Source organism: Anas platyrhynchos, chromosome 5 (genome assembly GCF_047663525.1).
Source record: "Anas platyrhynchos isolate ZD024472 breed Pekin duck chromosome 5, IASCAAS_PekinDuck_T2T, whole genome shotgun sequence".
NCBI classification, from domain to species: domain Eukaryota; kingdom Metazoa; phylum Chordata; class Aves; order Anseriformes; family Anatidae; genus Anas; species Anas platyrhynchos.
The window spans coordinates 24,196,995-24,223,277 of NC_092591.1; the positions used below are offsets into that span (position 1 = coordinate 24,196,995).

At 60.6% G+C, this 26,283-nt stretch overlaps 3 protein-coding genes across 7 annotated transcripts; 2 read left to right on the forward strand and 1 right to left on the reverse strand.

Annotated features, from left to right (window-relative positions):
* Nucleotides 1-205: 205 nt before the first annotated feature.
* Nucleotides 206-5,093, reverse strand: EIF2B2 (eukaryotic translation initiation factor 2B subunit beta). Its single transcript, XM_027457787.3, has 8 exons — nt 4,892-5,093; nt 4,661-4,781; nt 4,070-4,218; nt 3,212-3,375; nt 2,944-3,039; nt 2,124-2,261; nt 1,456-1,522; nt 206-688 (listed from the first exon to the last, which is right to left on the reverse strand). Exons 1-8 carry the CDS (start codon nt 5,043-5,045, stop codon nt 531-533), a joined length of 1,047 nt encoding a protein of 348 aa, XP_027313588.1. The 5' UTR covers nt 5,046-5,093; the 3' UTR covers nt 206-530.
* Nucleotides 5,094-12,922: 7,829 nt separating this feature from the next.
* PGF (placental growth factor) lies at nt 12,923-17,649 on the forward strand. 4 transcript variants are annotated; one of them, XM_038179883.2, is made up of 7 exons: nt 12,923-13,121; nt 13,244-13,283; nt 13,745-13,941; nt 15,106-15,182; nt 16,122-16,151; nt 16,213-16,260; nt 16,933-17,649. In XM_038179883.2, exons 1-7 carry the CDS (start codon nt 13,065-13,067, stop codon nt 16,952-16,954), a joined length of 471 nt encoding a protein of 156 aa, XP_038035811.1. In that variant the 5' UTR covers nt 12,923-13,064; the 3' UTR covers nt 16,955-17,649. The 4 variants fall into 4 exon arrangements, with proteins under 4 accessions (XP_038035811.1, XP_038035812.1, XP_038035810.1 ...); XM_038179884.2 differs by having other exon boundaries at nt 12,924-13,121; nt 16,213-16,303; XM_038179882.2 differs by having other exon boundaries at nt 12,925-13,121; nt 16,241-16,260.
* Nucleotides 17,650-19,195: 1,546 nt separating this feature from the next.
* Nucleotides 19,196-25,076, forward strand: RPS6KL1 (ribosomal protein S6 kinase like 1). Of its 2 annotated transcripts, XM_072038450.1 has the most exons (10): nt 19,200-19,545; nt 19,634-19,758; nt 20,068-20,160; nt 20,703-20,750; nt 21,707-21,839; nt 22,550-23,149; nt 23,750-23,839; nt 23,980-24,062; nt 24,303-24,398; nt 24,495-25,076. In XM_072038450.1, exons 1-10 carry the CDS (start codon nt 19,296-19,298, stop codon nt 24,597-24,599), a joined length of 1,623 nt encoding a protein of 540 aa, XP_071894551.1. In that variant the 5' UTR covers nt 19,200-19,295; the 3' UTR covers nt 24,600-25,076. The 2 variants fall into 2 exon arrangements, with proteins under 2 accessions (XP_038035807.2, XP_071894551.1); XM_038179879.2 differs by lacking the exon at nt 20,068-20,160 and having other exon boundaries at nt 19,196-19,545.
* Nucleotides 25,077-26,283: the final 1,207 nt, after the last annotated feature.

Here is a 26,283-nt window from a genome sequence, read left to right on the forward strand (position 1 = left end):
TACAAAAAAAATAGTTGTATTTCAGCAACTCAGCAAAAACTGACATAAAATTCTACCAAAACACTCATTTTTGAAACACATTACTAGTGGATTTCTATTACAGTCGTAGGCAAAACACACCTTCAGCTTCCTACGGCAGCACGGGTGCAGGCAGCTCACTGCACTGGTAAGACTCCTGCTAGTTATGGAAACAAACTAATTCTACATGGAAACATGAGTAACCCTGAGGTCACCCTGAACAGCCTTTATTACAGCACACCTTGAAATAACAGCTTAGCTGCCCCAGAGAGTGACTTGGATGCCTTGCTATTTCAAAATTGAAGTTGGTTAGCAGCTCCCTGCGACTTGTAACAGCAGAGGGTCAAAACCTGTACGAGCGATCTGTCTTCTGGTCTTTCTGGTAGGGAGGACATTGCACTGAGCAGATTCCCCACAGCAACTCATCTTTGCAACACAGGCGTTAATTAGCTGATGCATCTTTCTCTTTAGAAAGATGGGAGAAGTCTGGAGAGTGACAGACGTGCTTGGTGTTAGAGTTCGTAGTCATCTGGGTGGTAGAGTTCACTCATGAGGCGGTAGATATAGGAAGGCGCGTTACCCCCGATGTTAGAAATGAAGAGAGTAATGAGCTCTGGTGGGACGTAGTCAAACACTGGGCAGTGCACGTTGATCTTGGCCAGGATCTCCCCTGAAAAGTGAAGAGCAGCAGGATTAGACAAACAACCTAGAGAAAGCACGCTCAGCCTTCTGTGCTTAGCCCCCTGCTTCTTCCTGAGCCCCTCAAACTGGCTATGCACATGTCACCCTGAAGTCAGTACCAGGACATCCAGAATCCTTTCCAACTTCTCCACCAATGTCTTTTAATCACAAATACACAGCAATCCTGGACGAGTAGCAGCATTCTCTGCTCTTCTGCTAGTTTTTTCCCCCCCAGCAGTAACCCTAAGTCCCCTCTGATGCTGATTTACAGAAAACCTGACAGTATTTAATCAGAATACAGGAATCCCAATGCTGCCAAAGTTACTACTTAAACAAAAGCTCTGAAGGCCAAAATAAAAAGCCTGCATCAAACCTGATATATTTTTTCCCAAAAGTCTTTGTCCCATGGAAACGGGGCACTTAGAGAGACATTACTGTCTGGGAGGGAGCCTGCGAGCTGCCACCTTGCTAAAGGTGGTGCTCGGGTGGGAAGCCCGTTGCAGAGAGACTGGATTTCAGTGAGTGGATCATGTAACAAAATTTCAAGAAGTTACATGAGTCCTGGGAAGGAAAGCAGTCTGCCCCCAGTGTCAGGCATCTGCTGCATCCCACAGGAAATTGCCATCTGTCTGATACCATTATCATAATCCTATAATAAAGTGCTGAACAGCTCAGAGCAGAAGCAAGACTACAAAGAGAGACAATGTTCAAAAAAAAAAAGAAATCTTGACCAGCCTGTATAAAAAAAAACAGTACCTTCTGTGAATGGCAGCACTTCCTGTGGCGACACAAACTTGTGGAATGAGTCTTCTTCATTAGGGAACTGAATGAGACAGAGTACAGAAAGGTCAGGGGAAAAAGAGCACCTTGTTATCCTTAGTGAAAATATGCAGGGTGCTAAAAAGAACTAAAGCAGAGAAAGAGGACTTGCCAGCAGATAATGCGTCTGTTTACAACAATTACACAGCAGTTGTGGCAAGAACTCCTGCAGCACCTACAAGTGAAAGGTTTTCCCTAAACATTTTTAGAGCTATGGCCTGTACGCCCTTCTGCAAAGCCTAGGGAATGGGAACAGAGACACGACTTCCTCATTCTGCATCTTGATCTGTCAACACTGAAAACACTCAGTGCAGGAAACAGTAGAGAGCATCCCCATCTACAGAGGGTCCTTCACCACTAAAGACATAAACAGCAGAAAAATGCCACTTGGCATAGCAGGGAGTGCTTCCAGGAGACCCAGATGTGCGACAGATCTGGGTAAGGATCTCCTGTCTGAAATAACAGCGCCAGATTGGGGAGATGCTCGTTTATCAACCCCCCATTGGGACAGGTGGTGCTCTCCACCCTAAGCTTCCCCCAGCAGAAAAATCCCCCCCTTAAATCCAGTGAAGGTCGGTGCAGTACCGAAGGGGCGCTGCACTTACCTGTGGCGAGAGCTTGAACATGGGGGCGCACACGATGAGCGGGGTGGAGTGGTGCTTCGCTGCCAGCGCCAGGGTGTGAGTGCCGCTCACGGCGATCAGCGCCCCGTTGGCCAGGATCGTCTTCGTACCAATGATGACCTGAAAAGGCAAATTAGTGTTAGATGCATGCTCTGCAGCAGAGCTTCCTGGCTCAGACCCTCCCGGATGAGATGGAGGAGTCTGTCAGGACAAACAGGGAATGCCGGGCAGAACCTGGGCTGCGTTCCCTGTTCTGCTACAGGCCTACAAAGGAAGCTTGTGCGAGTAACCTGACTGCTGACCGCAAGGACTGCCTTGCTGTAACGTGAGAATGAGCTAAAGCAGCTTGAAATAAATAGATGAGAAGCGGTGGGACTGGATTTTATTAATTAGGATGACTTTTTTTCCTGTTTGGGGTGTCAAGTCCTTATCTTGCACCTCAACAACTCCCTTCACCACCCATCTTGTGTTCCAGGCAAGAGGAATTTCTCCTCTGGAAATGCTTTCTGTTCCATTTTCTTTAATAACTGGGAAGTTAATGCTTCAGGGCTCTCCTGGCTTGTTTTTTTTGCAACTGTTCTGTCCGTTACCCACAACAGCAGCAAAACCAATCACTATGCAGTTAGTCATCATACTGATTTGGGGTTGCACACTGCATTTCTACCCCATCTGTAAGCAGGGGATTAGTACAATTGTGAACCTTCACAGAAGAAGCACGTCCATCATAAATGGGACCTGCAGCAGTTTGAGGCCTAAGCACCAAACCTGCGAGAACTCCCTCGTGCAGCAGAGCCCTACTCACCTTGTTGACTCGAGACATGACAGCAAAAATAGCTGCGTCGCTCATGACAGTAGTCTCGATGTTCTCTTTGGACAGCCGGACTGCCATTTCGTGCCCCTGAAAAGAGAGAGAACCTAATTGTTTCCCTGGAACACAGCTCCTAAAGTGCAGTTATAGATATTAGCACTCAATTCTTGTCCAAGCCACAAAGATATCAAGGATCAGAGCACGCGCGCAGCTCCCCAGCTGAAGGGCACAGGGCAAGACAGCGGGCAGTCTTCAACCTCACCTGGCAGAACGGCGCGCACTCCGCCACAATGACCTGGAATTTCCTCTTGCGGGCAGCCTCCTTCAGGAAGGCCTCAACAGTGCGAGAGTAGCCAATGGTCATGATCACCTCGTTGGAGTGGATGTGCTCCAGTGCCTGCATTGCGATGTTATCCGTGGTGCCCTCTGTAACGGAAGGGAGCCGTGAGCAGAAAAGAAGCTGGGAAAAGCAACACTTGTGAAGCTGTCCCCCAACAAGGTTATTTTTTACTTAAAGCAATGCTGTGAAGACTGGGAGAACAGGAGCAGCGTTTCTCCCCGTTACTTTTACGGGGAGGGAATGAGAAGCTGGCCCTTGAATGCTCTGTGCTTCCAAGCTACTGGCCCTATTGAAAATTCCACCGCTAGTGGAGTGGGCTGGGTCAGCAGCAGCCAAGCACCATGCCCACACGACAGAAATTCCAGTTTTCCAGCCCAGTAGCACTACAGCCATGTGGAAAGGAGATGTGGGGCAGCCTGGAGGTGCAGCCAGTGCCTGATCTGTCAGGAGACTACAGGAGAAGAAAAACGTATCCCAGCGCTATGCACAAGGGCAAAATTATGCTCATAGGGAGTAAGCCCAACCTCGGCAGATTGTTCATCCTCTGCTTCACAGGGCTCAGCTCAAGACTTCCCAGAAGAGCAACGGAATAGTCAAACAGACGCTCCTATTTCCTTCATCTCTCTAAACCCAAAAGCAGAGGCTGCTCCCCTAACACACCTTCCTTCAAACTAAGCCTCCCAGCTTCTCACTGCCTTCTTTCCACTTAAGAGCAGAGAGAAGCATCAGCCCCATCCCATAAGGAGCCGCACTCACAGAGCAGTGAAGACCCCCCCATACCTAGCTCTATTAGCAGCTCGTTGATAGCTTCAATAACGTTAGCTTTGAGGGTAGGGTAGGAGGTATTGAAATCCTCATTCAGCCCTCCAGAAGTCAGAAGCTTGTGCAGGGATTCCTGCTGGTCGCTTTCCTCGCTGCGCCCGCGAAGCCTGTGGAGAGAAGGAGCCCTTCAGCCTCGGGAGAGCACGTGGGGCATGGCCTGACACAAGGCAGCAGGAGGGCTCTTGAGCTTGTGTCCCCGCAGCACAGCACATGGATATGAATCGAGGGGAAGGAAAAACTGCATGCAGAGGTCATGACACACCAAAGTCTCCTTAGATGTCTCTGTCAGAAAGACACCTGACACTCCGCCACTGAGAACTTCCCCAAGTCGTGTCTAAAACCTGCGGCAGGCACATGGAGAGCAGCGCTCAAAGCCACCGCTGCAGTGGAGCAGACCCTCCTGGGAATGCAGGGGGACGAGAAGCTAAGGGGAGAGCCCAGGCTGCTCTGCTGGGGACAGGGAAGCTCACACACCCACAACACACGCCGGGTGGGGTTTCACTAGAGGCAACACCCCCGCTCCCCCTCGGCTCCCGAGGGGCTCCCCACCTGCCGTACTCCTCGCGGATGACCTTCAGCACTCTCCGCACCATGTTGCCCACGGTGGTCTCGGACGGCTGCGCCGCTGCCATCCTGCGGCCCTCCGCCCGGATCAGCTCCATCAGCTCCCCTGCAAGAGGCCACAGCCGCGTCACCGCCACCGCCACCACAGCCCCCCCGCTGCCGCCACAGCCGTGACGGGGAAGCCGGGCCCGCGGGGGCCGGGCCGCAGCCGCTCACCGGCCGAGCCCCAGTGGCCGTGCGCGATGATTTTCCGCAGCAGCGCCAGCGTCTGCCTCGCCGTGTCCTCGGAGCGCGGCCGCCCCCCGCCGCCGCCCCGCAGCCGCGCCACGAAGGCCTCCATCTGCTCCCGCAGCTCCGCCGCGCCCGGCATGGCGGCGACCACCTCCACCGCCGCTCCGCCACCACCGCCGCTTCCGCCGCCGCCGCCGCCGCGCCTTGCTATTGGTGGAGACCGAGGCGACCAGGAGAGGCGGCCAATGAGAGGCCAGGGGAGGGGGTGGAGGGCCCGCCCCCGTTACCTGGGAGACGGGCGGGGAGCCCCTCGCTGCCCTCCCTCCCCCGCCGCGGGGGGTTGTGGGAAGGTGGCGGGTGGGCGCCTGAGGGGGGGGTGGGGGGGCCATGGCTGCCCCTCACATCTTGTGCCCATCACATTTCATTGTGCCCCTCACATGGCTGCCCCTCACGTCTCCTTGTGCCCCTCACATTTCATTGTGCCCCTCACATGGCTGCCCCTCACATCTCATTGTGCCCCTCATGTCTCCTTGTGCCCCTCACATCCTGTCCCCCTCACATCTCCTTGTGTCCCTCTCATGGCTGCCCCTCACATCACTGCCCCTCACATCTCAATGTGCCCCTCACATGGCTGCCCCTCACATCTCCTTGTTCCCCTCACATCTTGTGCCCCTCACATCCCATTGTGCCCCTCACATCCTGTTGTGCCCCTCACATGGCTGCCCCTCACTTCTCCTTGTGCCCCTCTCATGGCTGCCCCTCACATCTCCTTGTGCCCATCTGATGCCCTCAGTGCTTGCTCCATGGCCTCTGCCAGTCCCTAGCATGCTGTCCAGGCACATCCCTCCTTCCCTGCTGCCCCCTCTGCCCCTTCACCCTAGCATCAGCTGTGTGCCATCTGCAATCCTGTATAAACCAGAAGCTCCATGGAGTGCCCGCCCAGCTGCGTCCATGCCATGGGCAGCGCCATTCCCCCGTTTTTGCCCCTCCACACATGAGCGGTGTGAGGCAGGACGGGGCTGCCCGCTTCTGCTGCCGTGTGCCGGGCCGTGGCATGCACAGACCGCTCCCACACACGCACCCTGGGACCATGGCACGCAGAGATTCGGCCAGAAAAAAATATCCTTGCTTTGGAGCTTTGCTTTGTTTGTTTACTTGTCTGGCTCGTAAACAGAGCAGCTCTTGGAGATTAGGCAGGAGGGAGCAAGAGGAAGGGAAACCGGACTCGGGGGTTATGACCTCCGTGTGGATGCCGGGCTGTTTACATTCCCCGCTGTGGCCCCAGTGACCATTGCGGGGCAGTTTGTGCTCAGCCTCCTGTCCTGCCAGCCTGCGGGGTTTGTAGCTCCCTGCTTGCGCTGCCCCGGCCCTGTTCCCTGCAGCACTTCCCGCTGGGCACTGCTGCCACAGCCAGCCCGAAACGGCTGCCAGCCCGTTGTCCCCGAGGGGCAGAGCCCTGTGTTCAGCCTGCTGCCTCGCGTTTCATGAATGAAAGCCTCTGAATGGGGATTGCAGGATCTGCTAGCCCGGTGGCCCTGTGGAGCTGAGCCGAGCCAGGACCTGTGTTCCCCTGGAGAGCTGAAAGGCAAACACTGGGCTCTGGCTGCTCAGAGGGACCGTGGCTAAGGGACATCTGGTTGTCGTGAGCCAGCAGCTGTGCCAGGGGCTGGTGCATTGGGCCAGGAGTGCCCAGCAGGAGTGAAAAGGGAGGAGGGTGGCACAGTTCCAGCAAGGGCAGCCCAGGGAGCATGGGGCACACAGAGGAAGCAGCTGGGAAGACGCCTTTTGGTGTCCTGGTACACTTGGTACACTTGGCTGGGATCCTGCTGGCTTGCAGGCTGTGCTGGCTGCTGTGGCAGAGGCAACGAGGTGGGGGCCCACATGTGGGTCCTGGCCAGCGTTACAGAACAGGAGCTAAACCCTCTGACCCCACTGTCTTGCTGCAGCCTGCTGCCTCCTGCACGTCACACCCCTCTTTCTTCCCTTCCTTTCCCGGGTGTACCCAAATCCCCCGGGAAGACTTGGCTGCTGTGGCTTCCCAGCTGGTGCATGAGCAAATGCTGTGGGCAAAGGAGCTGAGGAGGGGATGAGCTGGCCGGCAGAGCGAGGCTGCTTTGCACGTTTCCTTTGCCTGCGGAGGAGCTGCAGCATGGCTCATCTCACGCCCAGCACGGCGTGCTGCTCCTCGCTCAGGGATGGCAACTGGGGACACTGCTTTCCCTCTGCCCGATGCATTCTGCATTTCAGTTAGCTTTCCCTGGGGGCTGAATGCAGTCCCCTGAGTGCTGGTCTGAGGGAGGAAAAGGCAGCAGCACAGAGGCTGGGTAGAGACTGGGAGTGCTGGAACATCGTGTGCTAGGAGGCTGTTTGGATTAGAAACCCTGCGGATCAAGTGGGCTGGATGAAATGCCAGGGAGGGGAATCAGAGTTTGCTGAACTCTAGTAATTGGACTCGTCTGTAACACCCGGATAGGAAAGTGAGCTGCTCACGCTCGGCACAGATGAAGGGAAGGAGCCAGCAGAGACCAGCCCAGTAGGAATAACAAGGCAGCCTGGATAGGTGACAAGGGGGAAAGGAGCTGAGGGCAATCGCTGGGTGCCAAAGGCACTTTCTGAGCACAAGTGGTAGAGGAGCAGTTAAGGACTGGTGTGGTGCAAGGTCTGGGGGGAACATGAACCACAGCCTAAGGAGAAGGGTGCCCCAAAGCTGTCTCTGGTATAATGTGGTGCACTGTGGAAGGTCCGTGTTCAAAAACTTTGGATAAAAACGGAGGGGATGGCTCCAGCCAGGAGCTACGACAGCCGCAGTGACAGATGTGGCTGCGCGGCCGTGGAGGCAGAGCTGTGAGGAAGCAGGAACAAATCTGCTGACGGGCTGAAGGAGCCCAAAGCAGTGTTTTCTGCGTGTTACTGGGAAGAAAATATGTCACGTAGTAAGTGAGGGGACTGGAAATGAGAGGCTGAACCAAGCGCTGAACTCATGTTGAAAACTTGAGCTTTCAGGAAAAGAAGACAAAAACCCCAAACAAACAGCTGATGATCAAAAGCAGGTATGTGAATAGCTGGAAAACTCAGCTCTGTGCATCTGGAGGAGCACGCAAATGTTGCCTGAGTCATCGGCAGTTTTAGCATGCTTGAAATTCACGTCTGACTCTGCAGGTACTGGGGAGATGTTCTGCTGGTCTTTGCAGACCTGGTAACCATCCCCTAAACTGGTGCTCCTTAGGAAAGAGTGATTTCTCTCTCTGGGTGGACAAGGAGGGACAGACGGGGCTTGCTGGGGGTGCTTTAGCCAGGCTCGTGCAGCCCTTCAGTGGGTGCCCGATGGGAGAAACAGGACCAGCTCGGTGCCTCGGCTTGGGTGCAGGTCCCTGCCCGGCAGCTTGCACCTACGTGCACCGACCTCTGCCTGGCAAGCAGCTGACGGCTCACCCTCACATCAGCTCAGCGCCCGCGGGCAGGCCCTGGCAGTGCTGACACACTCCGTGATCCCTAAAGGAAACAAGTAGGCGGTCCTGAATCCGGCCCCGGGATCATCTCTTCTGCCAGCAAGTTTGCCATTTGCCCCTCTCTTCTTTGGAGCCTTAAAATAGAGACCGAGGCTGGGAAGCCGGAGGGTTTTGCTGGAGTTTGTTGTGGAAGCAGCCCACGCTCGTGTCCCCAGTGGGTTGCGCAGGCTGGGCTGACCCCTGGGGACAGGCAGGAGAGGCGCGGGAAGCTGGCATCGATGTGCCTGCACTGCACATGGAGCCTCGCTCCTCTTCTTGTTAGCCTGCCGCCGTTCCCCTGGTCCCCTCTCGGGATGCAGACAGCTGGAGGCAGCGAGTTCAAAGGCCGGGCTGCTCAGGAAGAGGTGCGGGAAGTGCCGGAAGTCACTGGCTGTCATGTAGGAAAACAAGCCCGAGCGAGGGACGAGGGAGCATGGGGCAGGGACGGGCAGGAGATGCTGGCCCCGGCATCGCAACCAGTGCGCCGGCCCTGTCCCCGCTCAGAGGGCACACAGCAGGCTGGCTCGGCCGGGGAGGAGGCGATACGGGGGGCTCACCGAGGTGCATCCCTCCAGGATGGGCTCAGGGTAGCCCCCGAGCAAACCTGGCATCGCCGCCGCCTCTCCAGGAAGCCGGGCCCTTTGGGGGAGACAAAGCAGGGCCGGCCGCTTTGTGGTCACCGCGGGGTCCGTGACACCAGCTCTCTGGGCTGCTTCCTGGTCACCGGCCAGCTCCGCGCAGTTCCTCCGCTCACGCGCTCCCCGCGCTGCAGCTGGCCGCGGGCTTTGCTTTGCTCATTGTCTGCGGGTGATGCGAGTTATTCAGCGGCTGCCAGCTTGCAGGCAGAGAGGGAGATGAGCCACTCCTCCGCCCACGCCATGGGAAAGGCTCCTGGACGAAGCCCTGCCGACGCACACGTTCGCTCCTGCCGGGGTGAGCCCGCTGCGGAGCCCGCACGCAGCGTCCCCGGCGGGGAGCACAGCCTGGGAGCAGCCCGGGCTCTCCTTCTCCTCGTGTGTTTGCCTGCCGGAGCCAGACGGAGGCTTGCCGTCACTATTCTTTTGCTTTGTGTCAATATTATGACAGCTAAAAGCAGGAGAACTGCATCCACACGATAAGCGGCCAGCAGCTCTGGGCTGGGCGTGGATCGCGTTCGTTTGGCAGGGGAGAAAAGCGCCTGGGAGCCCCTGTGGGGAGGCGACGGGCAGCAGCAAAGCATGGAGGCTGCCCCACGCGCCTCTCCTCCCCGTTAAACCTTGGTTCCCTGGTGGAAAAGCCACCTCTGGCTCTCACGCCAGCCCCACTTTCCTGGGGACGGGGCTGCGTGGGGCAGCTCGGGAGCGTCTCCGCTTCCCGCTCCGGACTCTCAGCACCTCCTGCACCAGGGGCTGTTGTTTTGGCACGGTGACTGCACGCCCCGCGGAGGCTTGCTCCGGGCAGGTGCTGATGCAGTGCTTACCTGTAGGCACCCACGTATGCTCGGCGCTGCGGTTCGGCTCCCTGCTGCCTCACCCTGCTCCTGCAAACACCCGCGTCCCGGCGAGTCCCTGCCGGCCGCCGGGCAGTATGTGCTCTCCGTGACTTCCCCGCCGGCTTCCCTGGTGCTGCTGCGTCACGGCCGGGCTGGGAGACGGCCAGCCAGCCCTAACCCTCCCTGCCGCCGGCATCACTTTGCCCACAGCTTCACCTCCGTGGGAGCAGGGCTCAGCCTCAGCACTGAACTGAGAGATGAGAACCAGTGCCTGGCAAGCCAGACACCGACCCGAGTACCTCAGGGCCCTGGGAGAGAGAGATGCTCTTTGGTGACATGGCCACTGCCCCCCTGAGATCTCCAGGGGGATTTTGGCTGTGTGTGGGAGCAGCTGGCCCTCCTGTGGGTCTCCTGCCTCCAGTGCTCCTGGTGTCCCCACCAAGAGCTGTGCCATGAGCGGGCTGGCCCCAGTGCCCATGAGCACAGGCAGTGTGGCATGGGGGGGCTCGCCTGCCTGCATGGAACCGAGCCATCAGGTGTCTGAGGTTTTGACCGGCCCTACGGAGAGGCCACAGGTCCCCGGGGAGGCCGAATCCACCCCAAGGAACCAAAATAAACAGCAGAGTTCCTGCCACGTGCAGCCCGGGGCTGACTAAGGGCAGCCGCTTCCGCCTGCCTCGGGCAGCAACAACAGGCGCCGCCAGCCACAATGTTCGGGGTGCGCAGCACGGCCCATTTCCCCCTATTGTCAGCCTCCTCCTCGGCAAACACATCCCCCTGCGCACCTGGGCTGGGAGGAGCGACCGCAGCACGGCGCAGCCTGCGGCCAGGCGTGGGCTGCCCGACCCGCTCCTCGATGGTGCCCGGCACCACGGCCGCTCCGGGGAGTCCTACGGGGCCCACGGGTCTAGCCTGTTGTCTGCGGGGTGTTTCCTTCCAGGGGTTGCTGTCCTGCTCGTCCACAAGGACACTTGACAGCCTAGAAGCCTGGCACGTCGCATCTCTGTGACATTTGGCCGTGGGGGTCCTGTCACATCTCCGTGACATTTGGCCGCAGGGGTCCTGTCGCAATTTGGGGCTTGGTGCCCGAGGGGCTGGCTCCGCTGGGCACCAGACGACACGGGGTGTGGTGTGGCCCCGGGTGGGAGCTTCCAGCCCTGGACGAACTGGCTCTGGTGTCAGAAATAGCAGCAGCACAAAAATAATGACCTGAGGTTTTCTGGGTGTTTTCGAAGGGTTCGTCGAGTGACGCAGGAGGGCCCGGAGACAGCCGGCTTGAGGAGGAAGTGGGGATGTTTTTTTGGGGCTGTTTTCACCTGAGACGCTGCAGGTGGGATTCTGTAGGGGGGAAGACTCCTGTGAGGGGATGTGGATCCTAACATGGGGCTGCTTTTGGGAAGGAGGACGGCTCAGCAGGGCGAGGCTTCACAGGGGAGAGTGGCTGCCCGTGGTGGGCCGTTCAGCGAGGTGGGCACGGGGGGCATCCCAGCGGGGCCATACAGCGGCTGTCCCCTACTGAACCGCCAGAAATCCGCACAGAAATGAAGCAGAAATCCCTGTGAGCAGAGCGGGGAGGTGGCACGGGCACACAGTCGAGCTGAGACTCCCGGCCTGCAGCTGCCACATCTGTCCCATCAGGAAATGTCTCCGCGTGCCTTCTGCCCCCAGCCGGTCCCCTGAGCCCTGTCCGCCTCCGTTCCCAAAGTGTGTGGCTCCGGACGCTCGTGGGAGGCAGCGTGAGAGACACCAGGGCACATTTACAGCACCAGCAGCAGCCCTGTCCTGCAGCGTGGAGCACAGCCCCGGCAGCTGATGTTTCTCCCATCCACGGGGGGACATTGCCGGTCACAGGTTACCCGCGTCCAAATATTATTTCTCTGCTCCCGTCTCTGCTGCGTGCTGCCTAGGAAGGGGATGCTCATCCCAGGAATGTAAACTCTGCCCAAGGCCTCTGAGGAAATAGCTTCAGACCAGGAACAGGCTTGCACTCGGCAATTAAGGGCTGGTCTCCCCAGCCACACGGCTCCTGGGGGAGAGCCCTTTGCTCCGGTGCCAGAGGCTGGCCTTGTGTCTGAGAGGTGGCCCCAGGGGACCTTCCTGCAAGGACAGGCGGGAGGCCCTGCGTGGTCACGGTCTCTGCAATAACAGCGCTCTGTCCTTCCAGCGAGCTGGTGGCAGCGACCGCTCGGGGCAGGAGGAAACGCTCCCTTCACCCCCAACCCCAAAACTGCCCCTGGGGAGGAGGAGGGGGTGCCCTTGGCCGGGAGGGGCCGTGGGGCAGCAGAGGGGGAGCAGAGGCGGCAGGGGACATCACAGCAGGGACATTAGCAGCGTGTGGAGGCTCCAGACAGAGCCCGACGCCTGCTGACGCCTGGGCCACGGCCACCTGTGTGGCCCCATGGGGCTGGGGACGGGCCACCAGCGTGTCCCTTGTCCTGGGGACCGACTGCGTGGCACTGGGGACGAGCCACTGCTGTCCTTGTGCCGCAGGGCCAGACCCCACAAGGAGGTGGACAGGGAAGCCCTGCAGCAGCCTCCCTGCCCTCCTGGGACGTGAAGCCTGGCAGGGACGCAGAGCCCGTTATTTCCCCGGGACCTGCAGCCCATGGGGGATCGTGTTGCCCGCTGGCACCCCTTCCCTTCCCTTCTCTTCCCTTCCCACCTCCTGCAGCCGCAGCTTTCCCGGCCACCGGCACTTAAAAATAGCACGGGAAAGGCCACAGAGCTCCTTGGGGCTTTCCTCCCAGCAGCGGGGTTTGGCCTGGCCGCCCCCAGCCCCGCTGCAGGGAGAGGCTCCGGATCCCAATGGGGTCTGCGGGCAGGACCGGGGGGCTGAGGGGCTGCAAACCCATGGGGCAGGGAAAAGCGGGCCAGAACGGGGGGATAAAGGGCTGGAAGCCGTGCCGGGAGAGGCGGGGGGGGGCTGCAGGCGGGGCTGCTCGGTGGCCCCCGGTGGCACCGGCCGGCCCCGCAGCCGTCGGGGCCGGGCACCTGCTCCCGCCCCGGGGGCGGAGCGGCGGCGGTGAAATAGGGGCGGCGGAGCGGGGCGCGCTCCCATGGCCCGGCGGAGGTGGTGGAGGAGCGGTGCCGGTGCCGGTGGCCCTGCCCCGGTGTCCCGGTGGCTGCGGGGCGACATGCCGGGGGGGCGGCGCTGGAGGCGGTGGTGGCGGCGCTGAAGCCGGCCGGTGGCGGAGCGGCGATGCGGCTGCTCGGAGCCTTCCTGCGGCTGCTGCTGGCCGGGGCGCTGGGGGCCCCGGTGAGGAGCGGGAGGAGGGGAAGGGAGCGGGACAGGGGATGGGGGAGGCGCCGGGGGTCGCGGCGGAGCGGTGCCCCCCCCCCCGTGCCGCCCCCGCCAGCCCTCGCCTTTCCCCCCTGCAGGCCCCGGAGGCGCGGGGGGCAGCCAGCGCCGAGGCGCACGGTGAGTTGGAAGCGGGTGGCAGCCGGTGCCCGGGGTGGGAGAGGGTTACGGGGGGCGGCTCCGGTGTCCCGGGGCCGTTATCTGCCCGCCCGGAGCCCCAGGGGGGGGTTCGAGTGGGATCTGGGGGGATTCCGCGATCTCCGCGCCCCGGGGCTGCTTTCCCGTGCGCAGCCGGTCCCGGTCCTTAAAAGCCGGCAGCGCAGCCTGGCCGCCGAGGGGATGGAGGGGACGGAGCTGGCAGAGCCCCCCGAGGGGTCCCGGTGGCTGTGGGAGCCCCCCCAGCAGCGTGGTGATGGGCACGAGGGGTCCTCTCCATCCCTGTGCCCCACGGTGGGGCATGACCCCGTCACAGCTGCTCCTGCGCCACCCCATCCCCTGCAACGGGGACACCTCAGCGGGGGGCTCACCGGGGTCCCCCCTCCCCGGGGCACCTCCTTAGAGCCCCCCTTGGTCCCTCGCAGTCGTGAGCTTTAAGGAGATCTGGAATCGCAGCTTCTGCCGGCCGCTGGAGCAGCTGGTGGACGTCATCGCCGAGTTCCCCGACGAGGTGGAGTACATCTTCAGACCCTCCTGCGTCGCCCTGCAGCGCTGCGGGGGCTGCTGCGGGGATGAGGGGCTCCGCTGTGTCCCCGTGGAGACCAGCACGGTCACCATGCAGGTAGGAGCTGCCTCTGGGGCAGGGTGAGACCTCTGGTGGTACCGACCTCCATCCCTGCTTCCCTGCCCTCTCCTCGGTGCTCAGTCCGACCTTCTGGCTGCTGTCACCTTTCCAGACTGTCCCTGTGGGGCTGGGGTGGCCCTGTTGCTTGTGATTCTGCCCGCTTTGGGGACAAAGACGCAAAAATCACAGTGGAAAGGGAAAACTGGCAGTGTGATTGCCCTCGTGTGCCAGGAGATGGCTGTGGTGGTGCTGGCAGCAAGCGTGCGATGGGGAGAGGGTGAGCACGAGGGGCTGCGTGTGCTGTGCTTCCAGCCCCATTATGGGAGCTGTACGAAGTGGGGAAGGGAAATTTAGGCTATGAGCAAACTGTGTTGGCTCTTTCCAGTGTGCTGCACAGCCCCTGCCCTCGCCCTGCTGGCATCAACCTGCTGCTGCCGTGCAGGGGTGAGGGACTGGAGAGAGCCTGCAAGAAATCAGCAGCAAGTTTGATCCTGCAGGGACTGAAAGCGTGTTGGAAAGGGAGGGTAGGAGTTCCCAAAGAAAAAAATCCTGACTTAAGTGGAGTGAAAGTCTCTGAAGTGATGAAGAAGGCAATGTTCTGAGCTCCTGCTGGGCTCCCCTCCACATGTGGTGTGGTGATGCCAGGCACTTCTGCGGGGTCAGCGTGGATCACAGCATGGATGAACACTCACAGTGAAGCCCCTGGATGTCCAGCCTGGCCTCCAGGCTGGGCTCTGGGCTGACACGTGGCAGGGCAAATCCTGCGCCCCTGGGCTGGGGAGGCACCGCGGCACCGGCTCCAGGCTGGGTGCGGTGGGAGAGGCGGCAGGAGGAGGCAGCAGCAGTGGGAATGGTCTGGAAACCAGGGCTGGGGGGAGTTTCCTTCAGGGAAGGAGGATGTACAATGCGGACAAACATGTGAAAGGGCTCCACAGAAGCAGAGACCAAAAAATCTGCTCTGAGGCTGGGAAATCCCAGGGCTAGGGGATTTAGATTACAGACCCCGGATGCCGGGCGGTGGGAGCAGAGCCTCCCGAGCTGCAGTGCCTGTGGAGGTGGGGTCTGCGGTGCCGAGGACTGGGTCTGACACGTGTCTGGCGGAGGGGCTGGGGTGGACGCCATCCTGCGCTGGCCAGGAGGTAACCTTTGTTCCTCTTTCAGCTCCTGAAGATAAAGCCCAACGGGGAGGCACCCTACGTGGAGATGTCGTTCACTGAGCACAAGAAGTGTGAGTGCAGGTAGGGCTCGTTCTGTGCCGCTGCGAGCCTGCCAGCTCGCCTGCTGCCCCTCTGTGGGGACGGGGATGTGCTGGGGGCACCTTGGCTTTGTTGGGAGCCCTCCCTCAGCTCTGTTGTGCCAGGTGCTTGCGGGGCAGGCTGCCCCACCTGGGCACGGGGATTTGGGGGTGTGCGTTTTTGGAGGATTGTGAAAGCTGGGGAATGGGAGTCCTGCTGGGCAGCTGTCAGACGTGAGGCTTGCCTGGAAGAGCGTGAGGATCCCCGTGCTGGTATTCCCCTGCTGTGCAGGCGGCCGTGCTGGAGCAGACCCAGGGGCCGTCCGGCTCCGCGCTGCCTCTGGAGCCGTCCTTCAGCGGGCGCGTAAGGAGGAGTGGGAAGGAGCACGTGTGCTGCTTCCCCCTGCTTCCAGCTGTTTTCCGTGCAGGGAATTTCCTGAGCCTGTTGTGGGTTTCCTACACGGGGTAGCTCCCGGGGGAACTTCCTCAAATGCTTGTGCAGCCCGTCCTTTGGATTCGTGCAGGCTTCTTGCATCTGCAGCACCTTTTGTCTTCTCGTTAAGCAGCCTTCAGCACTTCTGTGGCTCCCCCTTATTGAGCTTAGCGGAAGCGGGGTGGATGTCCTGGCCTTGGCTCCTGTGGGGGATGCCTGAGCCAAGTATGTTGTGGCTGGTGTCAGACAGCCACTGCTGAGACTGAAGCAAATCCCATGTGTTACTTGGGGCCCTGCGTCGGCTTTGACCAGCTGAGCGATGAAAGCTGTCGCTGAGAGCAGCCTAAAAACCGAGCCCGTGCTTCCTGCCCTCATGGGCAAAATGGCACAGCCCCGAGGGGAGCCACCAAAGTCTGGGTGGGAGAAGTCACTGGGTCTGCTTTAAGCACGAGTTAAACCCGGTGTGCTGCAGGTGGCACTGACCACGTAACACCTCTGCTCTCCCCGCAGGCCACGGCAGGACCCGGTGAGGCCGGGGAGGTAAGTGGCACTGGGGGTGACGCTGCCGCCCGGGGCTGTGGCCTCACTGCCCACGCGTCAGTCTCTCTTGTGCTGCTTTCCTTTTGAAGGAGGAGACCCAAGGGCCGAGGTAAGAGAAGAGGAGAGAAGAAGAGACGTAAAGACTGTGAGCTGTAAGTGAGCAGGGGCAGGCGTGGGTGCTGCCTTCTGAGTTCTGTTTGCAGGGAACAGCAGGATTTTAGGCCTTTACCTGGCGCTGTGAGTAGCGATGGGTTGAGGGGAGAGCAGGACGGAGGGGACAGCAGGTGGCTGGGGGAATCCTCCACTCACTGGGGGCTTGGTAGATGCTTGGTGGCCTTGAGGCTGAGATGCTGAGCAGGACGGAGGGCATGGCTTGATGGTGCGTGGCTCTATTGCCGTCACAGACTGTGCTGTCAAAAAACAACCCGTGAATTTCCTGTTCCAGCCTCCTTTTGCTGCCAGCCGTGTCCTTACTGCAGTCCTTGGCTGGCTGCTGTTTGGGTTACTCCCAGCCTTCCCCACCTTGTGTTCTGCTGACTCTCACAAACAGCCTGCTGAGGCCGTGCAGGCCAGGCACGTGCAGGGGACGCAGCCTGGGGCTGGCCCTTCCCTGTGTTGTCCAAATCTTGCTGCCCAGTGCATCTACAACCCCACAGCCCCCTCCTCCCCACGAAGCCCTGCTTCTTGCGATCCCATCCTGCGGTTTGGTGGGGAGGGAGGGACCTGGGGGGCAGCGGGGGGTGACCCTGGTGGTGCTGACCCAGGTGTGCTCCCCTTGCAGATGCGGCATGCCGCGCAGGTAGCCTCCGCTCTGCCCCCGGCCTCGCTCCTGCCTCCGGGGCCTGATCCAGTCCCATTCCTGCCCAGCGCGGGGGACGTGCGGAGCTGAGTGATGGTGGCTGGGGAGCAGATCCGCAGCGGGAAGGAGCCGACGGGACTCTTGCTTGGCCCTGGAGCCGAGGACTCCCTCGCCCTGTCTGCACCGGTTGCAGCAGGACTAAAGGACCCTTGAAGGAGGATGAGGAGCTGGAGCTGCACCGTGGTGCTGGAGGGCCGCGAGGAACGGAGCTGGTGGATGTGCTGCTGGGGGTGGCATGGGGTGGGGGCTGCAGCCACGGAACTGCTCTGTCCTGCCGGGCAGGGGAAGGAGGGACAGCCGGGACAGGCAGGGCTGCATCGCTCCCAGCTTGGCACGGAGCAGCCCAGGAGGTGCCAGGGGGGGTGGGGAGCTGGCCTGGGGAGGCCTCCCGGGGGGCACGGGGAGGGAGCTGGGGTGCTGTGGGCCTTCCTGTGCTGGTATCCTCTTCGTGGCCTCCCCCTTCTTAATAAAAGCTGGGGGCAGACCCAGGAGCTGGCAGGGTGAGTGCTCCTCTCCTTTCCAGCAGCTGCAGGCTGCTTTGCTGCTGGTGACATGGGGTCCTGGGACCCGCTCTGGGGAGGGAGCTGCCCCTCTTTGTGGTGCTGTGTGCGGCTGGAACCTCTCCCTGCTCCCCATCCCCTTCCTGCTCCAGCCCCAGCCTCTCTGCCCTGCTGAGGGCTGGTCCCAGCTCTGTCCTGTGGCCACCCCTTCCCCTGGTGGGGCTGCTGCAAGGCGGGCAGGCTGCACGTTTTCCCCACTCCTGCTGTGGGAGGGCTGGATCTGGCTGCCGAATGCACCCCCGTGCTTCTCCATCCCCTCCTGCAGTGCACGGACCCGAAGGCCAAATTGGGGCACCAGCACCCCCCTGGAACACCCATGGGGCACCACTGGTGCCCTCAGTGCCACCAGCCAGTGCCACCTCCTCGGGTGTGGGGCTGGCTTCTGAGCTCAGCCCACCTTCCTGCAGGTCCTAGCTGAGGTTTATTTCTCCAGGCTTGAAGCAGAAGCCTGGGTGAGAAGATGTGCAAAGGCTTAGCTCTTGCCATCAGCTGAGAAGAAATGCGGTTTGTTCCACCTGGGTTAACCTGCTATAGCATGTGGGTGGGGGTTCAAGGCAGCTCCCCCTGGGTCTGGCACAGTCTGACACTTTGCAGGGAGCTGGGGCCCTGCTCTGGGCAGGTTTGGCTCCTTTCAGCCTGTCTGGCTGTGCCTGTAGGATATAACAAGAGCTGTGAGCAGCACATGGGGGGTGGCTGTGACGGTTTCTGCACTTGTAACAGTAAAAGTTTCACCAGGGTAGCATTACACCTATAAAAAGAAAACTACGTAAAAATGAGGGTGTTAATCAATTAACCTGTTAAGCGTGGTTATGAGGGTTAAAAGCAGAATGGCTCTATTACCTGTGACTTGGAGTGCCTTGCATCCTCACGCAATGCAGCTGTGTTTCCCAAAACCTTGGTGCAGCTCTGCTGCCACAACCTGCTGTGCCGCATGGGCAGGCAAGGAGATGGAGGGCAAAATCACCCAGCACTGGGTCCTTTTCTCCCCGAGACCTTGCTGCTGGCCTCGTGGTCTGGATCCCAGCCGGAGGTCAGGCTGGCAAGGCCTGGGGCTGGTGATGCCCCGGGGAGCAGCAGGACCCCGGCCGCCCCGCTGGGTTATCGGTGTCCTGAGGCTCACTGCCTCTCCCGGCGCTGCGGGGCAAAGGTTTGTTTAAGGAGGCTTTAGGAGAAGGGCTGGGGCAGGAGGGCTTAGAAAGGGTAGGAGGGAAGGCAAAACATCAGCTGGGCTCCGGGCTGCAGTTACGGTGTGCTTTGGGGGTGCACCTGGTACGGTGCTGGGGAGCCCAGGGGGCTGGCGTTAAAGGTTTTGCTGATAGCTTCAGGAGCATGCAAGGGAGCCGTGCAACCTTCCTGCTTGCTGTTAGCAGCTTCTGGGGGATCTGAGCCATTTTCAGCCCCCGGGGACCACTGGGACCCGCTGCAGACCAGGCTCACCCCTGGCAGGAGCACACCGGGGGCTCTGCAGCCGCAGGGATGCTCCGGGTCGTACCCGGGGGGGCGCCGCCGATTCCCCCCGGCCAGGTGCGAAGCCGGGGGCGAGCGCGTCCCCGCGGCCCCTCCCTGCGCGTGCCCGCGGCCGGGCGCGTCCCCGCGGCCGGGGATGAGCTCACCCGCGGCCAATCGGCGCCGCGCCGGGGCGGGCTCCCGGGCGCGCTCCCCGCCGGGCACCGGGGCTCGGTACCGCTACCGGGGAGAGGGGGTCCGGGGGGCGGGGGGGGGGCGATGGGCGATCGGCAGCCCCGCGCCCCCCGAGGCCATGCGGACCCCGTGGCGGGGGGCGGGCGGGGGCGCTGCCCACGGGGGGAAAGCCCCCGGGGGGACTGCCCGCGGGGGCACTGCCCGCGGGGGGATTACCTGCTGGAGGCGGCGCGGCAGCTGCGGCTGGCGCTGGAGCGCGACGTGAGTGAGGATTACGAGGAGGCCTTCGCCCACTACCAGAACGGCGTGGACGTGCTGCTGCGCGGCGTGCAGGGTGCGGGGGAAACGGGCAAGGGGGTGTCCGGGGGGTGTCGGGGCGCAGGGGGGTCGGCGGAGGTGCCCTGACGCCCAGCCGCCCGCAGCCGACCCCAACAAGGAGCGGGGCGAGGCGGTGAAGAGGAAGATCGCGCAGTACCTGCGGCGCGCCGAGGAGATCTTCACCTGCCACCTCCAACGTGGGCTGGGCGACGGCAGCCCCGCGGGCACGGTGAGCGGCCGCGGTGGTGCGATGGGGTCGGGGGCTGATAAGGGGCTCGGGGAGCCCGGGGAGGTGGTGGAGGCACCGTGACGGGGATGTCCGCGGGATGGTTGGACGTGGTGCTTGGGGACGTGGTTAGTGGGTGCTATTGGTGGTAGGGGTGGTTGGAGCAGGAGATCCCGGAGGTCTTTTCACAGAATCACCTAGGTTGGGAGAGACCTCCGAGATGACATGGTGCACCCTCTGACCTAACAAACCAACCTTTCCAACCCTCGTGGGTCTGTGATCCCCTGGCCCTCTGCTCGCGCTGCCTCGCAGGGTTACAGCAGCCTTCGCTTACGGCCCATCAGGACGCTGAGTGCGGCGGTGGAAAACCTCAGGCGGTGTAAGGTGGTGGGAGTGATCGATAAGGTGAGGGCTCGACATGGAGCTGGAGGGCTGAGGCTGGGGACCGACCAAGGGAAGCATGACAAGGAGGGGCCTGGCCGTTGGGATGGGGGTGATGGCTCACCAAGGAGCATGGGGGTCTCCATCCACACTGTTCCCACCAAGGAAAATTCACAGCGGGGAAGCCAGAAACTTTGTTAGCTGGCAAGTCTGTTAATTTCCCCTTTGCTCTTGCTTATCAAAGCTTCCAAGATACTTATGAGGAAGCTGCTGCATCCAGGTCTTTCCCGTGTATGGGATCACGCTCGATGGCCGGGTACAGTGGTGGTGGATTCCTGCAGCTAACCCAGACTTCAGCAGCAGACCAGCTCCCTGAATGAAAAAGCTAGTTAGTCATTTGGGATCTCAGAGCGAGGATGCCAGGCTTTCTGTCTCCATACGTGCACTGGCACGTTGCTCCCCTCTGCTGTTCTCCTGGCGTGGTGGTTTGTCAGGGCTGGGGTTATTCCTGCAGGCTGCGTGCCAGGGGCACGGTGTCTGAACAGCTCTGTGTACGCTGCCTGCAGGTGCAGATAGTCCAGGATCCAGCCACCGGAGGGACCTTTATCCTGAAGGTGGGTGTTTATGGTTTCACAGCTCATCAGCTTCCTCGTCATTAGGAGGAAATTCTTCATTGTGAGGGTGGTGAGGCCCTGGCACAGGCTGCCCAGAGGAGCTGTGGGTGCCCCATCCCTGGAGGAGTTCAAGGCCAGGCTGGATGGGGCCTTGGCCAACCTGATCCAGTGGGTGGCATCCCTGCCCACGGCAGGGGGTTGGAGTTAGATGATCTTTAAGGTGCCTTCCAACCCCAGCCATTCTGTGATTCTGTGATCTGCCTCCATCCCCTGGGCATGACCGTGGGGCAGGAGGTGTCTTGCAGCCAATAGGGCCAAGTGGTGAATGTTCCTTAGCTCCTTTTCTATGCAGCTCAGCAAAAAGAAGATTTATGAGTAACAAACTTCCTCTAGGACCTCTATGATCTGCTATTTTTGTCCACTCACCTCCCTCAGCCACCAGAAGGGGAGAGGTTCTCCTTGTTCATTCGTGTGTTTCTCCGCTGGGCCCCGGCCTTGTAATGGGGTGACCCAGGCCCAACACCCGTGTCCATCTGAGTCCAAAACGGGTGGCGGTGTGCTTGGTACAGGTGGCAGGGTGTTTTCCAGTGCCCTTACAAGTAGCTGTGTGTAAGAATAAGACTTGTTTAGCCGCTGGCGAGGAGGCCGTGGCGTGACGGAGAAGCGCCATTTCCTGGGGGAATGTAGAGGTGGTGTGGTGGAGTCCCACTGGAAGCAAGGCCCAGGAGGCAGTGTCCCCATGTCCCGTGCACTGCAGGAGCTTTGCAGAGCCCTGTGCTGTCACAGCTGGGTGTTGGGGACAGACGGACAGATGGACAGACAGACATACCACCACGAGCTGCAGGTTTCCACAGCGTGGGGCCCGCAGCTCTTCTGCCTGTCCTCCTGCCCTGCCTGGTCCCATGAAACCCCAGCCCCTTCGGTGCTGTAACCCCCCTCTACCTGTACCTCCTCAGAGCCTCCCCAAATCCCACGTGGAGACCCGTGAGCGGCAGACCATCATCCCTCATGGCGTCCCCTTCATGGTCAAGCTGCTGTGCTACTACGCGAGCGAGGACTCCATCTTCCTCCACCTGGAGCACGTGCAGGGTGAGTGGGGGCAGCACTGCCTCTTGGCCAGGAGCATCCTGCTTTTATCCATTTTACAGGATCAGATTGGTTTCTCCTGGTGGTTTAGGACTTTTTTGTTTTTCTAGTAACAGCACACGTGCTTCTTGAAAGGGTGGCTGGTGCCAGGCCTTGGAGACTTTGTGGGAGTTGCTGCTCAGTTTTATGGGGGATTTGGGAGATTTGATAAGAGCTGGCTGAGGAAGTAACCTAGAAATGGGGCTGTGGAGACCTAGGAGGAGGAGGCTGGGGGGGCAGGGAGTGTAATAGGGAAAGTAGCTCTGGGGATCACTGTGTCCCATGGGAGGGAATGGTCATACAGCCATGCCTTGCTGTAGGGAAGTTGGTGTGGTCTGGCAGCTTGAAAAGAAAAACCTCTCTGCTTTATTGGCGTTGTCTGGCTGTGGCAGGAAAATTATGGAAAGAACTGAGTGAGGTGGTTCACTTGGATGTTGTAGAACCAGAGGCTATTGGCAAGACCTTCATAAAACATTATATGGTTATAAAAGAAGAGGCCACAGTGGATTTTGAGATCAGACCAAAGAGAGGAGATGGAGGATCGGGGGATGAGGGGCAGGGAGCAGGTGATGTCCTGAGTGGGTAGGCCATGTCCTGTGCTCAGGAGGATTGTGTCTGCGGGGTGGGGCCTGGTGCACTTTGTGCCCCATCACTTTTTCTTCTCCACTTCCCAGGGGAGACGCTGTGGTCTCACCTGCGTGCCAAGTACCGTGCCCAGCAGGGCCCTCCCCACGGCTCTGGCTCCCTGCACTCCAAAGCCGCCCCGGCCCCGAGGCCCCGCAGCAGAGAGGACGCCGAGGGAAGCGCCCCGGGGAGCAGCCACAGCCCCATGGACCCAGCAACATCCACCAAAGGCCCCAGCCGCTGTGCCCACCCCCAGGACTCTGTAACCACCGGCGAGGCCGGGGGCTGCGTGTCAGCCAGAGCAGCCCCCCGGCACCATCCCAGGCTGCTGGGCGGTGAAAAGCTGCCCCCACTGCCTGCCCCCATACCCAAAACTGGGAGAGGGGAGCCCCTCCTGCCCTCCTCCTCGGGTCGGCAGCAGCTTGAGCCAGCCCTGCAGGAGCCGAGCCTGACCCACGGCCGGTCTGCGGCCTCCTGGGGACTCCGCAGCGCTCCGGGCTCCTGGGGGCACGGCCGGAGAGCTTGGGCCGTGAAGGAGGAGCAGGTGCGGCTGTGGGCAGCAGAAATCCTCTTGGCCCTAGAGGGGCTTCACCAACAGGGCGTCTTGTGCCGGGACCTCAACCCCAGGAACCTGCTGCTGGACACGGCTGGTAGGTGGTGGCCAAGGCGGCCGCCCCCAAGGGCTGGGAGACAGCTGCTCGCCCCATTTCCAGGGGGCTCTGGCTTTCCTGAGCCTGCTGGGGGAGAGGGTGGGAAGCTGGGGATGTTTGGATGTTTCTGAGCCTGGAAGCGTGGTCCCAGCTGGGGTTTCCAAGAGGTTGTTATGAGAGATGTCCCTGCGGAGGGAGCGTAGCTGCAGGAATGTGCTGCTTCTGCTCCCATGTGGGGCTGGCTGCCTGGGAAATCCCAGCACGGGGCAGCTGAGAGCAGCCGAGCTGTGCCTGAGGTCAGTGGGATTGCTGTTTTTCCCCTGCTTGTACTTGTGCCCCCAGGGTCTCCTTGAGCCTGTCCACCCCTTCGAGCCACGGGCACCACTTGCAGCACAAGCTGAAGAGTTCCTGGTCAGCTGGCAAGGGCTGGGGCAAACTGGAGCGATACAAAACACCTAGGGAACAACAACAAGGAAAAAAAAAAAAGTGTCCTGGCTGTCCCCGCTGAGGGCGTGTTGCCAGCTGAGGGGCTGGGGCTGGGCTTTGAGCTCCCACCACCCTCCCCAGTGTTGTCCTAACCTCCTTGGTGCTGCTCTGCAGGTCATGTCCGTCTCACCTTCTTCGGCCAGTGGACAGAGGTGGCACCACAGTGCTGCAGCCAGGCGCTGGAGGAGCTGTACAGTGCCCCAGGTAAAGAACATGTCCCCTGCCTTCTGCCTGGTGCCACCGAGCAGGGTGGAGGCCCTTCTGCATGCGGCGAGACCAGCCTGGAGTGTACCAGCCATGGGGCTGCCTGCCTCCAGCCCCAATCCCTCTGTCCCTGTCTGCAGAAGTCGGGGGGATCACTGAGCCCACCGAAGCAGCCGACTGCTGGAGCTTCGGGTCGCTGCTGTACGAGCTGCTGACAGGAGTGGTAAGAGGCAGAGGTGCTGGGACGGGGGGACAGAGGTGACACTGTGCTGCAAACGCTCCCGTGCACACCTCATTGCTCCAGGAGGGCAGCTCCTGGTGCTTGTTATGGGCTTTTGGGTGCCAAGAGCCTGGATTTTACATCCTGCCGTGCTGGGACGGGGTCGGGTGGTGATGAAGGCTCGGCAGGGTGTTACTGCCCTGCTCAGTGCCGTTGCTCACCACCACCCTCTGCTACTTGCAGCCGCTGTCCCAAAGCCACCCATCAGGGATTCACCCCCACACCCAGCTGCAGCTGCCAGAGGGGCTCAGCCTGGCGGCTGCATCGCTGCTCACCCAGGTGAGGGGCTTGGGAGGGAGCACGGGGCTGGAGGCTGGCCGAAACCCACCCTGGGCAGCTTTCCCAGTGTTCCCCTTCCCTCTGTTTTCCCTGCAGCTCCTGCAGCACAACCCCAAGCGGCGTCTGGGCGCTGGCGGGATGGCCAAGCTCAAATCCCACTCCTTCTTCAGCACCGTCCCGTGGAACAAGCTGGTGGGCTAGGCAGGAGGGGACACCTCCCGCCCCCAACCTGTGAACCCACCGGGGGGCTCTGCCCGCGGAGGGGGGAGGTTTTCCTGCCAGGGCTGTGCTGTGCGGGTGTGTAGGGGGTTTTCGAGGCATTCGATGTTCTGTCACCACTCCTGTGAGGCCGTGGTCCCCTCCTGTTGGTCCCCACAGTGGGATGGGAGCCTGTGCCCTGAGCCCTGCTGTGCCACCCTTCCCAACCATCCCAGGACACACTGACGGCCCTCGCTCTGCTTAGCACCGTGCCTTGGGGATCTTCTCCCTGGGGTTTTCTCTCTGCTGCTACCACCCTCGACCTCCCGTTATTTTTTTTTGTGGTTCCCAAGTGTGTTTCCCCTGGGCCCCGCTGGCTGGTGCCCGAGCCCGTGCTCCGTGCCACTCACCGGCTGCATGTGGACGGGCAGCACCTGCTGCAGGGCATATAATAAATATAATAAACTGCTCCTGACTGCTCGCAGCCGTGTCCTGTTTCTGAGCTGGGCTGCGTGTGCCAGGTGAGGGAGCCCCCAAAGCTGCCCAAAACCTGTCTGTGAGCCCGGGGTTGGAGCCTGAGCTTTACCAGGAGCTGCTGGTTCCAGGGCCTGATGCCAGCAGGGGCAGCACCCCGCTCCTCACCGCCCTGCCAGCAGCGGGGCTCCTCCAGCAGAGGGAGGCAGAGCCCGGCAGAAGCTCAGGTCCCACAGCAGCTGGGCAGATGAAACAAGCCAGGTTGCTGCGCTGCCTCGGTCTGAGGGCTTGTGACGGTCCCTTTCACTGCCTGGGTGGGTCCAAGGCTGCCTTTATTGCAGCTCCAGTAACTACAGGCACCGCCTTTCCCCAGCCTCCTTTATACAGGTACTGTGGGCCCTCTGCCTGCTAAAGGCACAGGGGTGCTGGGCACCAGCATGTTTCATCTGAACCTTCTCTTTAACTCATTTATTTGTGTGACAGCAGCTAGACACGCTGCCTTTCCCTTACAGCACACAAGGGTTTTCCCCTTCTCCCCCCTCCTAACCTTCTCCCTCCCTCAGGGATGAGGGAAAGCTGACTCCGCACACATTTCTCCCCGGCTGCCAGGAAGCAGCAGGGACCAGTCCTAGAAAATGCTCTCTCTCTCAGCATCACAGCTGTGGGTGCAAGAGTTTTCCCTGAAAAGAGGCTGCCTTTACTCCTGGCTGGAAAGGGCAGCCATTCTCTGAAGTTGATGTCAGAAATGGAAAAACCCTTCCCCAAACCAGGAATGATTTCTTAATGCCCCAGCAGGGACAGCTCCCTGGGAAAGTGCTGTTAGCACCACAGCTGAGACAGCTTCTGCTTTACACCTCCTTGATCTTTTTGCCTCCTTTCTCTCTTTCCAACCCCTTTCTACCCTTTGTCCCACTTTCATGATTTACAACACCCCACTGACCTGGCTCCAGCTCCGTACTTGTCCCTCTTGGCCCTTGTGTCATTTAGCAAATGCTGGGATTTCCTTGCTGTCCGTAAGGGTTCTGCTGATAGACCAGGAAAAGGATGACTTCCAGCCCTCAAACCTCATCTTTACTGGGAAGAGCCAATTCTGTGCCAGAAGGTTTGAGAACAGGAGAGTTCAGAGCCCGAGAAGCCTCAGCTTACTCTCACTATCAGCTACCCAGCTGCTTACACGGCCCTGGGGAGGCTGCCACTGCCCAAGGCCTCGCCC

Bases quoted from the DNA above. Each gene is read 5' to 3' on its own strand.
- PGF (XM_038179882.2), top strand. From the start codon at position 13,065: ATGCGGCTGCTCGGAGCCTTCCTGCGGCTGCTGCTGGCCGGGGCGCTG. The intron at 13,122-13,243 runs GTGAGGAGCGGG...TCCCCCCTGCAG, and splicing joins CCGGGGCGCTGGGGGCCCCG to GCCCCGGAGGCGCGGGGGGC. The intron at 15,183-16,121 runs GTAGGGCTCGTT...CTCTCCCCGCAG, and splicing joins CACAAGAAGTGTGAGTGCAG to GCCACGGCAGGACCCGGTGA.
- EIF2B2 (XM_027457787.3), bottom strand. From the start codon at position 5,045: ATGCCGGGCGCGGCGGAGCTGCGGGAGCAGATGGAGGCCTTCGTGGCG. The intron at 4,219-4,660 runs GTGGGGAGCCCC...TTCTCTCCACAG, and splicing joins ATCCGCGAGGAGTACGGCAG to GCTTCGCGGGCGCAGCGAGG. The intron at 1,523-2,123 runs GTAAGTGCAGCG...TGTCTCATTCAG, and splicing joins TGTTCAAGCTCTCGCCACAG to TTCCCTAATGAAGAAGACTC.
- RPS6KL1 (XM_072038450.1), top strand. From the start codon at position 19,296: ATGGGCGATCGGCAGCCCCGCGCCCCCCGAGGCCATGCGGACCCCGTG. The intron at 23,150-23,749 runs GTAGGTGGTGGC...GCTGCTCTGCAG, and splicing joins CCTGCTGCTGGACACGGCTG to GTCATGTCCGTCTCACCTTC. The intron at 24,063-24,302 runs GTAAGAGGCAGA...TGCTACTTGCAG, and splicing joins ACGAGCTGCTGACAGGAGTG to CCGCTGTCCCAAAGCCACCC.